This window comes from Chaetodon auriga, chromosome 2 (assembly GCF_051107435.1).
Source record: "Chaetodon auriga isolate fChaAug3 chromosome 2, fChaAug3.hap1, whole genome shotgun sequence".
NCBI classification, from domain to species: Eukaryota; Metazoa; Chordata; class Actinopteri; order Chaetodontiformes; family Chaetodontidae; genus Chaetodon; species Chaetodon auriga.
In genome coordinates this window covers 31,491,289-31,505,368 of record NC_135075.1, presented here as the reverse complement: position 1 = coordinate 31,505,368, position 14,080 = coordinate 31,491,289, and the positions used below count along the sequence as shown (strand labels likewise).

At 39.7% G+C, this 14,080-nt stretch overlaps 1 protein-coding gene across 6 annotated transcripts; it reads left to right on the top strand.

Moving 5' to 3' along the window:
• The first annotated feature begins 499 nt into the window (after window positions 1-499).
• LOC143330479 (ketohexokinase-like) lies at window positions 500-13,583 on the top strand. 6 transcript variants are annotated; one of them, XM_076747111.1, is made up of 8 exons: window positions 500-704; window positions 1,765-1,881; window positions 3,187-3,321; window positions 8,066-8,138; window positions 8,838-8,993; window positions 9,091-9,179; window positions 9,309-9,466; window positions 12,437-13,583. In XM_076747111.1, exons 1-8 carry the CDS (start codon window positions 604-606, stop codon window positions 12,550-12,552), a joined length of 945 nt encoding a protein of 314 aa, XP_076603226.1. In that variant the 5' UTR covers window positions 500-603; the 3' UTR covers window positions 12,553-13,583. The 6 variants fall into 6 exon arrangements, with proteins under 6 accessions (XP_076603226.1, XP_076603252.1, XP_076603243.1 ...); XM_076747137.1 differs by lacking the exon at window positions 3,187-3,321 and adding an exon at window positions 3,511-3,645 and having other exon boundaries at window positions 8,838-8,984; window positions 12,437-13,380; XM_076747128.1 differs by having other exon boundaries at window positions 8,838-8,984; window positions 12,437-13,380.
• The last annotated feature ends 497 nt before the right edge of the window (window positions 13,584-14,080 follow it).

Here is a 14,080-nt window from a genome sequence, read left to right as displayed (position 1 = left end):
GCATATGTTTTATTATGCTTGTTCGTATCTTATTTTAGTTGCATGTTTAATTGCTATTTATTTCATTTACTCATTTTATTTTATTTTATGTTTATGTCTTAGTCCCTTGGTTTTCAGCTCCAGTGTTTCCTCATGGGGGTCCTTAGTTGATAGATAGATAGATAGATAGATAGATAGATAGATAGATAGATAGATAGATTTTGGTCCACAAAGAAACGCAAAATGCTGGACAGACACTGGGTCATTACATTGAGTAAAAAATAGGGTTAGGGTTAGGGGTAATGTAATGATTCCTCTGTCTTACTGTATTAAAAACTATGCTCCAAACTCCAGCACAGGAATACAATTAATGTTAGCTACTGATAGTATTAACAAGCAACAAAATGTGAACAGGAAGTGGCGTATCATACTAACTCTCACCTCACAGACTAGTAATGAGCAGCTCCAATCAGTAAGGCTCTTATTTTATAATCTCTACTGACAGGAAGTGGTGTATCTCAGTGTTGTAACTTGACTCTGGGGAGATAATGACACGTTTGTTTCAAAGTCCAGACCGCAGCCGTGGGTGCGTGTGTGTATCTTTGTCAGTTTCTGTAGATCAACATGGATGAACACAAAAAAAAGAAGATTCTGTGTGTGGGTTTGGTGTGCCTTGATATCATCAACGTGGTGGACAAATACCCTGAAGAAGACACTGACACCAGGTGAGCATACAGGCTAATGCTAACACCAGCAGCCTAATGCTTACAATGACAACAGGTCAGATATGATCAGCTGATATTGAATAGTGTTTGTTTGGATTATATTCCATTCAGTGATCCTGCATGTATGTACTTGTCCTACAGAAGACTCAACAGTTCTTTTTGCTGTGTTAATGTTCACATTTACATTTTACTTTTAATGTGATTTTATAATACTTGGTATTTAATTTGAAGCTGATTCTACAACAATCTTTGAATGAATGAATCTTTGAACAATCTCTAATCTTTGAACGTGAGAGCACAGATCCTACTGATTCATCATAAAAGTGGCCATATTAGTATAGATCAGCTTGTATGAACAATATCATTTCCTAACACAGACCTCCACAGATTAATTTATTGAATTTATTGATCCTCAATATTGATTCTTCATATTAGCTGTATGACTGAGGAAATGAAATGTCCCTGACAGACAAAATGCCGGAGAAACACATTTCCATCTGTAAAAAGGGAATGAGTGTGTGTAATGATGGTTAGGCAAAATGAGACAGTTTAATTATTGTAATTTAGCAGATTCTTATGAAGATTTGTTTGAGGGTAGCACACAACAACGGACTGGATTACAATAATTTATTGTCGTCTCAGCTGAATAACTAAAATGCAGTCCAGCCCCAAACACTAAAATCAGTTAAAATGATTTTAAAATGTGACAATAAAATGAGCAAACTACTAATCTAATTAAATGTGAAGGGGAAGGCTAAAAGCCCAAATCACTAAAACTAAGGCGCTAAAAAGGCACATACCCAGAACATGCTGGAATAATTATATGTGTCATCTGGCATGCGAACACCTCTGGATCCCCAATGAGGAACTGGAAACTGTTACTGGGCAGAGGAACATTTTAACTACTTTGCTTAGCCTGCTGCTACTGTGACCCATCCCTAGATTAGAGGCAGAAAACCGATGGATGGATGGATGGATGGATGGTCATTCTGAACATTAATACATATCTCAGTAATATTGGTTGCTGATACAGTGATGCCATCATTTTCTATATCTGCAGATGTTTGTCGCAGCGTTGGCAGCGAGGAGGAAATGCTTCGAACTCCTGCACGGTGCTGTCACTGCTCGGAGCACCCAGCGCCTTCATGGGCTCACTGTCTGCTGGACCTGTAGCCGAGTAAGTAAGGATCAACCACCAATACACAAATCAATAACAATGTAATGTTCATCAGTGTGTGCATCAATACACTCATGAATACATGCATCAGTACATTTATAAACTCAGATGGAGAATTCTCAAATTACTCAATTACTTACTAAAAATGACCTGTGTAAAAATGTACTTGGATGAAAGTAAATGAATGTAAATAATGTGGATTACATTACATGTAAAATTACCTGTAGGCTACAAAAGACATTTCTCTAACTGTCAATCCAGCAACACTAGTGGAATTACACCAACATTATGAGTCCTGATGTCCAAACTGACAGTAACTTTCTACAGACAGCACTTTGCAGCATGTGTGTACCACTGATGAGCAAATATAAATATATACCCACCATCCTCAGTGTAGCCTCACTAGAATTAACTAGAAACCTCAGACAATTTAACAAAAAGATCAGTCGACAAATGAAAAGCATGTGAACACCATGGAAGGTCTGTATTCTTACATAACCAACAGCAGAATAAAATTTCACCAAAGTCAAAACGGACTCTCTGTCCAACTGCAACCAGTCCACTCAGCCTTTCTGTCCCACTCTAACCAGTCTACTTGGCCTTTCTGTCACCCTTCTCACTGAAGCAAAAAGTTCCTCATTGAACTTAAGTGTCACCTGGAGGATCGACCATGAGTATTTAGCATTTAGCATGTTACCCGGACTGAGCATGTACCTGTCGGTTGCAGCATGTTGTGTGTGTTCGATTCATGCCATTTAGCATGCTCACTGGGAGGTGCACGTAATCAGTGATTCACTAAAATAGATACATAGATAGATACCTTTTGTGCTGTAGAGTGTGCTGCAGTACATAATGCTAACCCTAACCAATGATAATCTTATCCATAATCCATAATAAGACCTCCACACTATTCTGACTCTCAGCCAGTGAATGAACACATGTAGAACATGTAGGTTTTCATTTCAGTGTCAGCTGAGTGCAGAGGGTCTCTGTGGAGCTCTGATATCCTGCTGCCACAGATATACAGACAGGTGAACAGATAGATAGAAAGATGAACAGACAAACTTCCTTGTTTTTTTCATCTCAAAGTTTCTTTGTCCCCTTTCTCTCCTTGTTTCCTCTTGTCCCTCCTATTCCCTTCTTTCCTCATCTCCTTTCATCTCCTTGTTCCCTGTTCTCCTTTCTCTCTCATTGTTTCCTAATCTCCTTCTCTCCTCTCCCCTCTGAGCAGCATACAGATATCTGATGTTGATCAATTTCATGATCACTTAAAGATGGAGATGTGAAACAATTTCCTGTCTGTAGTTTTATTTTGGAGGATTTTCAGAAGTTCCACATTGATGTGTCTCTGGTGTCTGAGCACGCTCAATGTGTCCTTCCCGCCTCTGTGGTCATCAGCAACATCAGCACAGGGAGCCGTACCATCCTGCATATGAACAGGTGTGAATAGATATGAACAGGTGTGCATGTGCCACTAACTGCCTCTGTTTCAGGAACATCATCATCATCATCATCATCACCATCACGAAACGGCTCTGCCCGCTTCCTGTTTCCTGTCTGTGTTCTGTTGTTGTGTTTATGTTGGAGCACAGACTTGATATGAAGCAGTTTCCTGTCTCTCTCTGTCAGTTTCATCATGGCTGACTTCTCACAGCGTGCAGTTGATGTCTCAGCGGTGGTTTGGCAAGTCAGTGGTCAAACTCCGTGTGCGTGTTGTGTGGTTTGTCCGTCCAGCGGTTCGCGAACCGTCGTTCTCTCCGACACGTAAGACGACCCAATGGCTGGCTGGCGTCACACAACGTTCACTAAACACCTCTTTATCAATCAGACATTCTTGCCATAGGGCAGTGGTTCTCAGACATATGTCACCCCACTACATATATGGGGTTAAATTATATCAAATTCATATGATTAACTTTGGGGAAATAAACAAGAGTTTGTTGTAGTTTGGCTATCATGCTGACCTTTATTTCACTAATTTTCTACTTGGATCCTTTTTTATGAGTCTGTTCTCCTATCATTGTTAATAACTTAAAAGAATTTAGAGAAGGGGCCGTTGACTTTTTCTGCTTTTGAATGGGGGCCATACCAGAACACATCTGCGATCTGCTGCCATGTTATCACTCCCATAATTAAATTCAAAACCCCATTAAAAATGTACACGTTTGAGAGAACAGACACAGATAACAGCGGGAACAGCAGCTGCTTTACAGATAAATATACTTTATGGTTCAACTGCAGGTTTATAGAAAATCATTATCTAGACTTTAGACTTTAGCCTGCTTCTTTATTGATCCCAATTTTGGAAATTATTTTGTTGCAGTAGGCAAACACAGAATGTATGCAACAATTTTTTAAAAGTAACAAAAAGTACTAAAAAATATAAACAGGAATAAGAGCAGTTTGTTAGAAATAAAAATAGAACAAAGTATAACTAAATATAATAATATAATATGTACTATAATGTATAATACATATTATATAATATTATAATAATATAAGAAAAATACAATATAACTAATTGTGTAAACAAGTCTTTACAGTAAAAAATTGTGCAGTTTTGGATGATAAATAAATGTAAACCGTAGACTGTATGTGCAATATTGCAGTAGTGCAGATAATATTTAAAATATTGGCGTTGTGAGGTTAGTGGATTAACTGTTTATGTTTCTATTGGGAAGTGTGATGGGTCATGGCAGGAACAATGTCCTGAAGCAGTCCTTTTGACAGCAGAGCTGAAGCAGTCTAATGGAGAAGGAGCTCCGCTGACTGTCCACAAGGTGGTCAAGAGGACATTCAGGGTTATCCATAATGGATATCAGTCTGTCCAGTGTCCTCCTCTCCACCACCTCCTCAACAGTGTCTAGTTTGCAGTCAATAATGGAGCCGGCCTTCCTGATCAGTTTGTTCAGTCTGTTGGTGTCGCCGGTTCTGATGCTGCTCCCCCAGCACACTGCAGCAAAGAAGAGTGCACTGGCAACAACAGACTGGTAGAAGATCTCCAACATCTTGCTGCATACATTGAATGATCTGAGCCTCCTCAGGAAATAAAGTCTGCTCATCCCCTTCTTGTAAACAGCGTTGATGTTAGTTTTCCAGTTCAGTCTGTTGTCAAGGTGCATTCCAAGGTATTTGTAATCCTCAACCACTGCGACATTCTCCCCCAGAATGCACAGTGGTTGTGTGGTCGTCCCGTTCCCTCTGAAATCAATAACCATCTCCTAGGTTTTGGCCACGTTAAGCAGCAGGTGATTTCTACCCGACCATTCCACAAAATCTTCCACCACTGCTCTGTATTCCTCCTCTCGTCCATCCTTTATACACCCCACCACCGCTGAGTCGTCAGAGAACTTCTGCAGGTGGCACGATGAAGAGTTGTACTGAAAGTCTGAGGTGTACAAGGTGAAGACAAAAGGAAACAGAACAGTCCCCTGTGGTGCTCCTGTACTACATTCCACGGTCTCAGACAGAACGTTGCCCAGTCAGACAAACTGCAGTCTGTCTGTCAGGTAGTCAGTAATCCAGGAGATTGTGGGCACGTCAACTCCCATCACTCGCAGCTTCTCACCAAAGAGCAGTGGCTGGATGGTATTAAATGCACTGGAGAAATCAAAGAAGGTGATCCTCACAGTGCTGCCACTACAGTGGGAGTGAGCACGCTGCAGCAGGTGTATGATGGCATCGTCCACACCCAGATGGGGTTGGTAGGCGAACTGTAGAGGGCTCAGTGATGATTTCACCTGTGGTCAGAGGTGGGCCAGGACCAGCCTCTCCAGTGCCTTCATCATGAGCGATATAAGATGTGCAATGTGCGATGCGATTATCTAATCATGTAGGGTCCTGTGTCATAATAAGTTGTATGGTGTGGCTAATGCTAATGTAGCTAATGTTAATGTGTTTCACCTCAGCTGATAAAATGATAAGTATTGGTTCTATATGCTTGTTTGAAGTAAATTGAGCTGTCTGAATAGATGCAGTGAATCCTTCACAGTTCAGTCAATTACATTTAACAGTGCTATGCTTGGAAGCTACATTACATCAGGACCTGTTTAATTAGTCATCAGGGCTCTCTATACTCACCAAAGGCCAGGGATGAAATATAACTGTGACACTGATAGCACTCACTTTAGCACTTACATAAATTAATCTGATCACACATTGATGCATCCGATATCAAATTAACTCTAAATGTATGACCTGCTGTTTTTAATGATTCGCAACTTTGTTTCCATCAGACTGTCAAGTCTTATACATCACTGACAAACACCCTGTATTATTGTTTTTCTTTTTTCTTGTACATACCCAAATATTTAAACTTGACAAACATGTCGCCATGGAATCAGACTGAAGCAGAAACATTAGCAATTTAGGTGAGACTTATCCAGTCTCCATGTAAAGTGACAGGGATCCTCCAAATCTGAAGTTCCACCCATGTGGTGGAGCGGGCAGATAACAAATAACAAATGTACTGAGGTGTTTCGTGAATGCTGTTTGACCCACCTGAAGTAAGCAAGAGTGCCTGATTCTGATAATGATCTAATCTAATCTGATCCTGGTCTAATGACGTCATGGTCACATTACCCACTGCTGAGCAAGACATCAAGGTCCTGAAGCTAAATGGATACACCAGTCACAGTGAATGAAGCTCAGCTGACCTTTAGCTGTCTGTCAGCTTGTTTGAGATGAAGTCAACTAGATTGGTGATAAAGAGAATGCAATTAATATCCCCTATTATTGTATGGAAATGGACATGATGAACACCATGTGTCAATTTAACTATACATTTAAAAGTATGTTACCATTTTCTGACTGATGATTTCACTTTACAGATCAATTGAACTGTGCAATGAATATTTGACACTATTATGGTCTTTTACTAACAAGTCAAACACTACTTATAGAACACAAACAAGATAGACAAGCAGAGACACAAAAAATAAAAGTATAAGAATAAAACTAAAATAAGGTGAAAATAATGTACAGCAGTGGCAGTGATGGCAAAGACAGTAAAACACCAAACAATTTGAAATATAAAGTTCAGCTAAGCATTTGCGATGTGTGTCTGCCTTCCTGTCTGAACTGAAACTGAGCTGCTGTGATGTTAGATGGAGCCGATGGTCCCTGTTAGTGCCAGACAAAGGCAACTGATTTCCTCAACATTGATGAATATGTTATGGCCTGTAGTTTAAGTGCAAACAGCAAATACAATTCCTGAAACATTTGTAATGACTGATTGTGATGATTCGGTTAAACCTTCAGAGGATATGAGAGCTGCTAGAAATAGCACCTCACTACAAATAAATGTGACTCAAGTGTGTATGCACTTTAAAACAAAGCAATACAGGGACTTGACTACTGCTGGTAAAAGGCAGAACCACTTATTACGTTCCCAAACAGCTTACATTTATGGAGAATGGACAAAATATGTATATTGTTAATGAAATGTACTTCCAAAGTTCATGTAGATAAAAACTGTTGAATAGTGGTGAAATCCTATAATTGTGAGTGGTGATGTAGGAGGATGATGTTGGAGAGTTTCATCAATAGCATGAGGTAAAAACTCAAGCGTTTAGCTTGTGCAGCTCTGCACCAGTCTGGCTCATCTCAAACAAGCCACGATGCTTGTCTAATGTCTGTCATGTGACTGTCACATCACTGTTGTCCGTCAAAATTGTAATCTGGAATGTGATACAAACTGATCATTCCAAACTGCATAATGTCTTCATCTCCATAAAGTCCTGAAAGACCCATCAATCAATCAATCAAGTTTAAATTTAATTTTAAATGGTTTAATTGGGGGGGGGGGGGGTTTACTGATTGCTGTTTTTGTGTATAGAAGAAACTCCTCCACCCTCCATCAAACACACAAAGCAAACTTCCTGTTTGGTCAGGTCAAAAGAGTTCCTGTTGGACCTGCTCAGGGTCAAACTTACATGTAATATATTTAAATGTATATATCTAAGAGCCACTTTACCAGCCCTGGTTAACTCTCCTCAACCAGTGGAAAGTCTTATATGGCTTGATGACATCATAGTGATGTCATCAAGCTGGAAGGGGTAAACAGAAGAAGCTTTCACCCTCAGTGATGGAGTGATAAAGTGATGAAGGATGGAGGGATGGACATGTTTCTGCATTTTCTGATTTATGAGGAACACAAACTCTGGTCTCACTTCCTGTCTGTCAGGAACCTTCCTGATGTCACAAAAGAGGATTTCTCCAAAGTTGACCTCCATCAGTTCAAATGGATCCACTGGGAGGTGAGCAATGGTCCAAGAAACTGAAACAGCCAGACTAACCTGAGTAGTCTAATCTAAACCACACTAATCTGACTATACCAGACTAACTACATCTATCAGAGGGTTATAATGATGTGACTAATTTGAGTTGGCCCCTGCAACTTACTTACTTAGACAATCTTCCATCCCATGGGACTAACAGCTCACTGGCATTGAAAGAGGACTTGTTTCAATAGTAAAGCAGGTTTGACCCTGATCAGAGCCTAGTGGGGAGAATGCAGAAAAATATCATAGGACAATTCCCCGACTCCCAAAGTGCATTAAATTGATTTCACCTGTGCACCTCAGAATGTACTGTAGTTCAATCATGGCCAGAACTAATTCAGGTTATCTGACTAACTTGAAAAACCTATGGTTGGTTTAGTAAAACCAATCAGCCAATCAACTAATTCCACTGTTTGGACAAAATGCTACATGCTCAATTAACCAGACTAACCTAAGTAATCTGACTAACCCAACAAACCCAAATAACTAGACTGATCCTTCATTTCAAAATAGTGTGAAATATGTCAAATTGAATCTACAGCACTACACAAAATTTCAAGGGTAAAATACCACATGACTACTCTACAGTTCATACAGAATACTACAGTATACTAGTATTATTTGGTGTTTTAGCCCTTACATGTTTTAGAGTTGTGGTTTATTTAACTCCTGCAGGGTCGAAATGCTGAGGAGCAGGTGAAGATGATCCAGCAGGTGGCAATGTATAATAGCACATTGCCACCTCAACAGAGAATCACTGTCTCTGTGGAGATAGAGAAGACCAGAGAGCCGTTGTATCAGCTGTTTCCCCATGGTGACGTGGTGCGATTTGTTAAGTGGAAACACTGGTTAAAGTTCATGGATTGTACATATATCTATATAAAAACATACAGCATGTAACAGGATGGATTTTATCTTGTGTCTTCAGGTGTTTGTCAGTAAAGATGTCGCTCGTCACTTTGGTTTCCTGACAGCTGAAGCTGCTCTGAAAGGACTCTACAGTCGGGTCAAAAAGGGGTGAGTGTAGGTCAAAGGTCAGCAGTTAGAACTGTCTTGCTCTCAACCCTGTCTGTCTCTATTACTTGTCTGTCTCTCTAACCTGTCTCTTTCTATTTAATGTCTCTGGCTGATCTGTCTGCCTCTCAGGGCTGTCCTGATATGTGCCTGGGCAGAAAAAGGTGCAGATGCTTTGGGTCCTGATGGTTTGATTGTTCATTCAGATGCTTTTCCTCCTGAAACTCTGGTCGATACCCTCGGAGCTGGAGACACTTTCAATGCTGCTGTCATCTATACACTGTCCAATGGTGAGACATTATATTGTTCAGTGGTGACATGTTATACTATCCATGGGTGAAACATTATACTGCCCAACAGTGAGACACCATACTGTCCAACAGTGAGAAGTATGCTGTCCAACAGTAACACATTATACTGTCCAACAATGACATGTTCTGCTGTCCAACGATGACACATTCCATTGTCCACTGTTGAAAAATTATATTGTCCTACAGTGAGACACTGTCCAACAGTAAGACAACCCATCTCTTTCACTGTTTCCTAATCAACTCTTTTCAGCTCTTATCAGCTCATTTATACCTTAAGCCAATTTAATTTAAACTTTAAAATGTCCCACACCTTTCATAACATATTAGTATTATTGAACTTTTACAGCCAGCAGTGTAGTTTAGTGTCAGCTTTTCAACATCCAGTATTCAAACCACAATTTCTTCATAAATTGCATTCTCTGGTTATGATTGATGTTGAATAAAAGTTAGATTTCCGAGCATAACTGACCAACTCCCCACCAGTCACTTTGAACTGAGGAAACCTCTTGGATGAGAGGTGAAACATAATCTAGAACCTCAAGAAAGTCCAGTTGCACCAAGACGACAGCCTCTGAACTGCACTCTCTCAAACATTTTCAGTTTTTGTTAATCTGTTTAGTTTCCAGCTCTCCTTTTCTGATCATATTCACTAAGAACGAGGTTTAAAACATTGGACAATCTATTGGTCAAACTTTTCCAATGGAACCAGAAAATCTTACCAAGCTTCTAACTGGAGGGAGCAGCAACTTTCTTTGGGATTAGCAGGAGACACTGATTAGGGAAGCAAGCTGAAGCACTCATTAATTTGGGTTAGGGTTAGGGTTTCCTTCAGTTCATCTGGTCAATGTTTGCTTTCTGGTGAACAAGACGGATGAACTGCCACTCCTCAACAGAGTAAACACAGACTTTTGCAGATCTATTCCCATGTGCTTTACTGAAGCCTGGCTAGGAGACCACATTCTGGACACAACGCTTCATCTGGGTTTCCAAATCCTCTGAGCAGTCCATGTAACAGAGTCATCAGAAAAAACAAAGGGAGATGTAATCTGCTTCTACATTAAAGAATCTTGGTGTACAGATGTCACAGAGTTAAAAAAGAAATCACTGTCTAGTTCATCTTCTCCTGACTTACAGGCTGAAATTAAAATCAGCTCAGCCTGTGGTCAAGACTGTAAGGAGATGGACCAGCAAAGCAAAGCTGGACCTGCAGGCCTGCTTTGACTGCACTAATTGGAGTGTTTTTGAGGATGCATCTGTGTTGTCATCTGCTGTGAAAAGCCAGCTGTATGGATCTACACAGCCACCTCTCTGTGAAGCATAAATCAACTAGAACAGGGGTAACCAACATGGTGGCTATGGGCACCTGGTTGCCTGCAGGGCATGTTCTAAAAGCTAAGAGCAGCCCTTGCTCAGTCACGAAGGATCAGGAAAAATTCTGGACTTCTCATTTGTCCCTAACTCTAACAGCAGGAAATCCCTCTGCTAAGGACATTGCCCCCTTGCTGCAGCAGTAAAGCACACACTGCAATATGCTACTCACACTATGTTTTTTCCTGACAGATCCTAGCCTAGACCCCGTCTTGTCCCCCTCAGGACAGTGATTCCATAACTGGAAATATTCTGTTATGATTTAGACGAGTGTATTGACCGAAACACTGTGACTCAGACGAAGAGGAGGGAAAAGGAGAGAAGTTGGAATAGTTTAATTGTCTTTTCCTAAGCTTATCACAGTCAGTGTAAGAGAATCAATCCATAGAGCAGACAAGCAAGTTAGAGGGTGAAGGCTGGAGCACATGGCAAACACCTGAGCACAGGGGCAAGACAAGGCAGAGAGGCACAAGGTTCATTTGGTCGATCACTGTTTTACCGCATAGGTGAGCAGATGATTTGACAAATACTGGTGGGAAGACTGGTGCTTATATACTGTGGTGGTTGATGAGGCTTGATTGAATTATTGAGGTCAGGTGTGCTCAGGAGAGAATGACCTGTCAGGCCTGCAGTTAAACACATACAGACACAGGACAGACAGAGGAGAGACAGACATGGGACAGAAGGAGAGGGAACCTGCAGATCCTGACATATGCATTTCTTTGTTGCCATCACACACAGTTTCCTTGCTGCCACAGGCCTGACGGGACCCCTGAAAAACTTTAGATTTCCCCAGGATGGATGTGGTTTTGCAGGATGTAGCAGTGCACACCTGAGCAAGCTCCATGACCATCTCAGTCTGGATCTGAATGCATGTTGTTTTCATATTATTCAGTAGATGGAAATTGGTAGTCTTCCTTGTAAGATTGCTTGGGTAGTCAAGTGAGATGTTTGCCTTCAGGGTTCTGTGCCAAAGAGCTCTTCTATCTTCAGGAAATCAGGTGATGTAGTATAAAATGGGATACAGTCCACCAAAGGAGCAGGTTGTAGTGGACGAATGGGTAAAATGTAGGACCTTGATCCAGGAAGATGGGGTTCATGTCCTGTCTGAAGCCAAACGTAAACAATGGTGAAATGTTAATATGTTTTAGCACTACTTATCTGTACATATTTTCAATTATATATTAAGATATAAGACATAAGATATATTATTACTGTATATATAGATAATTTAAGGTAATTATCCCCAGAGGAACACAGTGGAAGTAGAAATATGTTGGAAAGAATTAAATTCTATACATAATTCTTCATAATTCTCCCTTCAAAGCTTTTTTCAAGGCTTTTATTTTGAAAGAAAAAAGATGACCCTTTTCTTCCAGGTCAAAGTCAGTAGATTTTGTTGTCAGAATCACAGCTGATATGCATTAAATCTCCTTTTATACATCTCTTCATCATTCTGTCTCACTGCTCTCACATAAAACTCTGGTCTCATAAAACTCTTCTTTGTTTTGTTTTGTGAAATTGCCATAACATTTCTGTCTGTATTGTACTTAAATAAGTAAATACATTTTCCACCTGCAGGTGGAAGTTTGGAGAATGCTCTGACCTTCGGCTGCAGAGTTGCTGGTAGGAAGTGTGGTTTCCATGGTTATGACAGTATTGGTGAAAAGTTCACAGACAACCAAGTGAAGAATTGAAAAGAGTGATGATTCAGAGAACTGTGGTTAAAATCTGGGATTACTCACACTGTGAAAAATGATGAGTGATTAATGATAAATAACTGATTGTTTACTGTTTATATTGCCTGACATTTAACTATTCACAAGTTCCTAATAAAATGATCATTAAGTGTGTGAAGCAGAGAGTTATAGTGAAGTAACATCTTTATTGCTCTATTTTTCTTACCTGATTACAATAAAATCTGTCAAACTGATCAATAAATGACTCAAATTGATTCATTTAATGATCAAACAAAATGTGGTAATGTTGAAGTTTTAGTTTTTTTGACCAAAATGGTAGTATGTAATAGGTGGTAATAGTTTTAGTCAAATTTTTGTTTTTTGATTTTTGTTTTACTGTCATGAATTAGTTTGTTTGGTTTTATGTCCTGTTTTATTTTAAAGGTTTGCCTCATGTGTAGTCTTTTTCCTTACTTCCTAAATTGTCCTGCCTTTGTAAGTGATGATTTGTGTCACCTGTTCCTTATTTGTTTTCATCTCTGCCTCATTAGTCCTCCCTCCCCGGGCCATTTAAGCCAGTGCTTTTCCCTCCATCTTTGTCAGATCATCTTATGTCGTGTGTCATGCATCTCTGCCTTCCATGAATACTTTCCTGTGCTTCCTGAGATTTTGAACCTTTGCTTTATTTTTCCCAAGACTTTGCTTGATTTTTCATTTTTGGACTTGTGCTTCTTTTGTTGGATTTATTTGCTGATTAGGACTCTTTACATTGGTTTTGACAGTCACCAACCTCTCCTTGATTTTGTTTGTCACTGAATTATAAATAAATGTATGAAACTGCATCAGTTCTGCCTGTTGGCTCGGCTTTCTGGGTTCAATCCCTTCTGCCACCTTGACTCTAATGTGACATTCAATGCATAAAAACTGAAGACATCTCAGTCTTGTTTTTACAGTTTTTGCCCGTTGCTGTAACACTTTTTGCTAAACTTGGCTAACTGTGTCAAAACTCTACACACAAATAAAAATAAATAAATAAGACACAACACTGGAAAAATAAAGCATTCACATCTGTGTCAAAGTGAAACTCTGCTATCAAAACCAACAATCCTTTGTCAAAATGACACTCTGATGACAAAATGATACACACTTGCATCATATGAATACACTTTCAGATTAGCAGCGACGCACTAGTGTACTTTCTATAAAACACTGTAGTCTTTCATCTTCACTGGTTTTATTCAGTTTCTCAGAGCATCCTGTGAAACTCATGAAACACTGTTTGTTACACAGTTTCTGTTATGTCTTTTTTCCAACAAATGAAAAGTACTGTAATAGAATTACTATAAGGTTACAAATTACATCAACTCAATACTGTGCATTACAGAACTATACAGTACAGTGCATGCAGTAAAGAGAAAATAAAACAAAAATAACCCTTACTCTAATAACACTCACTTGATTTATGTTGATGAATTCTTGCCTATCTGCAAGTATTTGTTCCACAGCTGGTGGCAATGGATTGCATTGTTTGCTCTATTTCTACTAT

Bases quoted from the DNA above. Each gene is read 5' to 3' on its own strand.
- LOC143330479 (XM_076747111.1), top strand. From the start codon at position 604: ATGGATGAACACAAAAAAAAGAAGATTCTGTGTGTGGGTTTGGTGTGC. The intron at 705-1,764 runs GTGAGCATACAG...CTATATCTGCAG, and splicing joins GAAGAAGACACTGACACCAG to ATGTTTGTCGCAGCGTTGGC. The intron at 9,180-9,308 runs GTGAGTGTAGGT...TCTGCCTCTCAG, and splicing joins TACAGTCGGGTCAAAAAGGG to GGCTGTCCTGATATGTGCCT.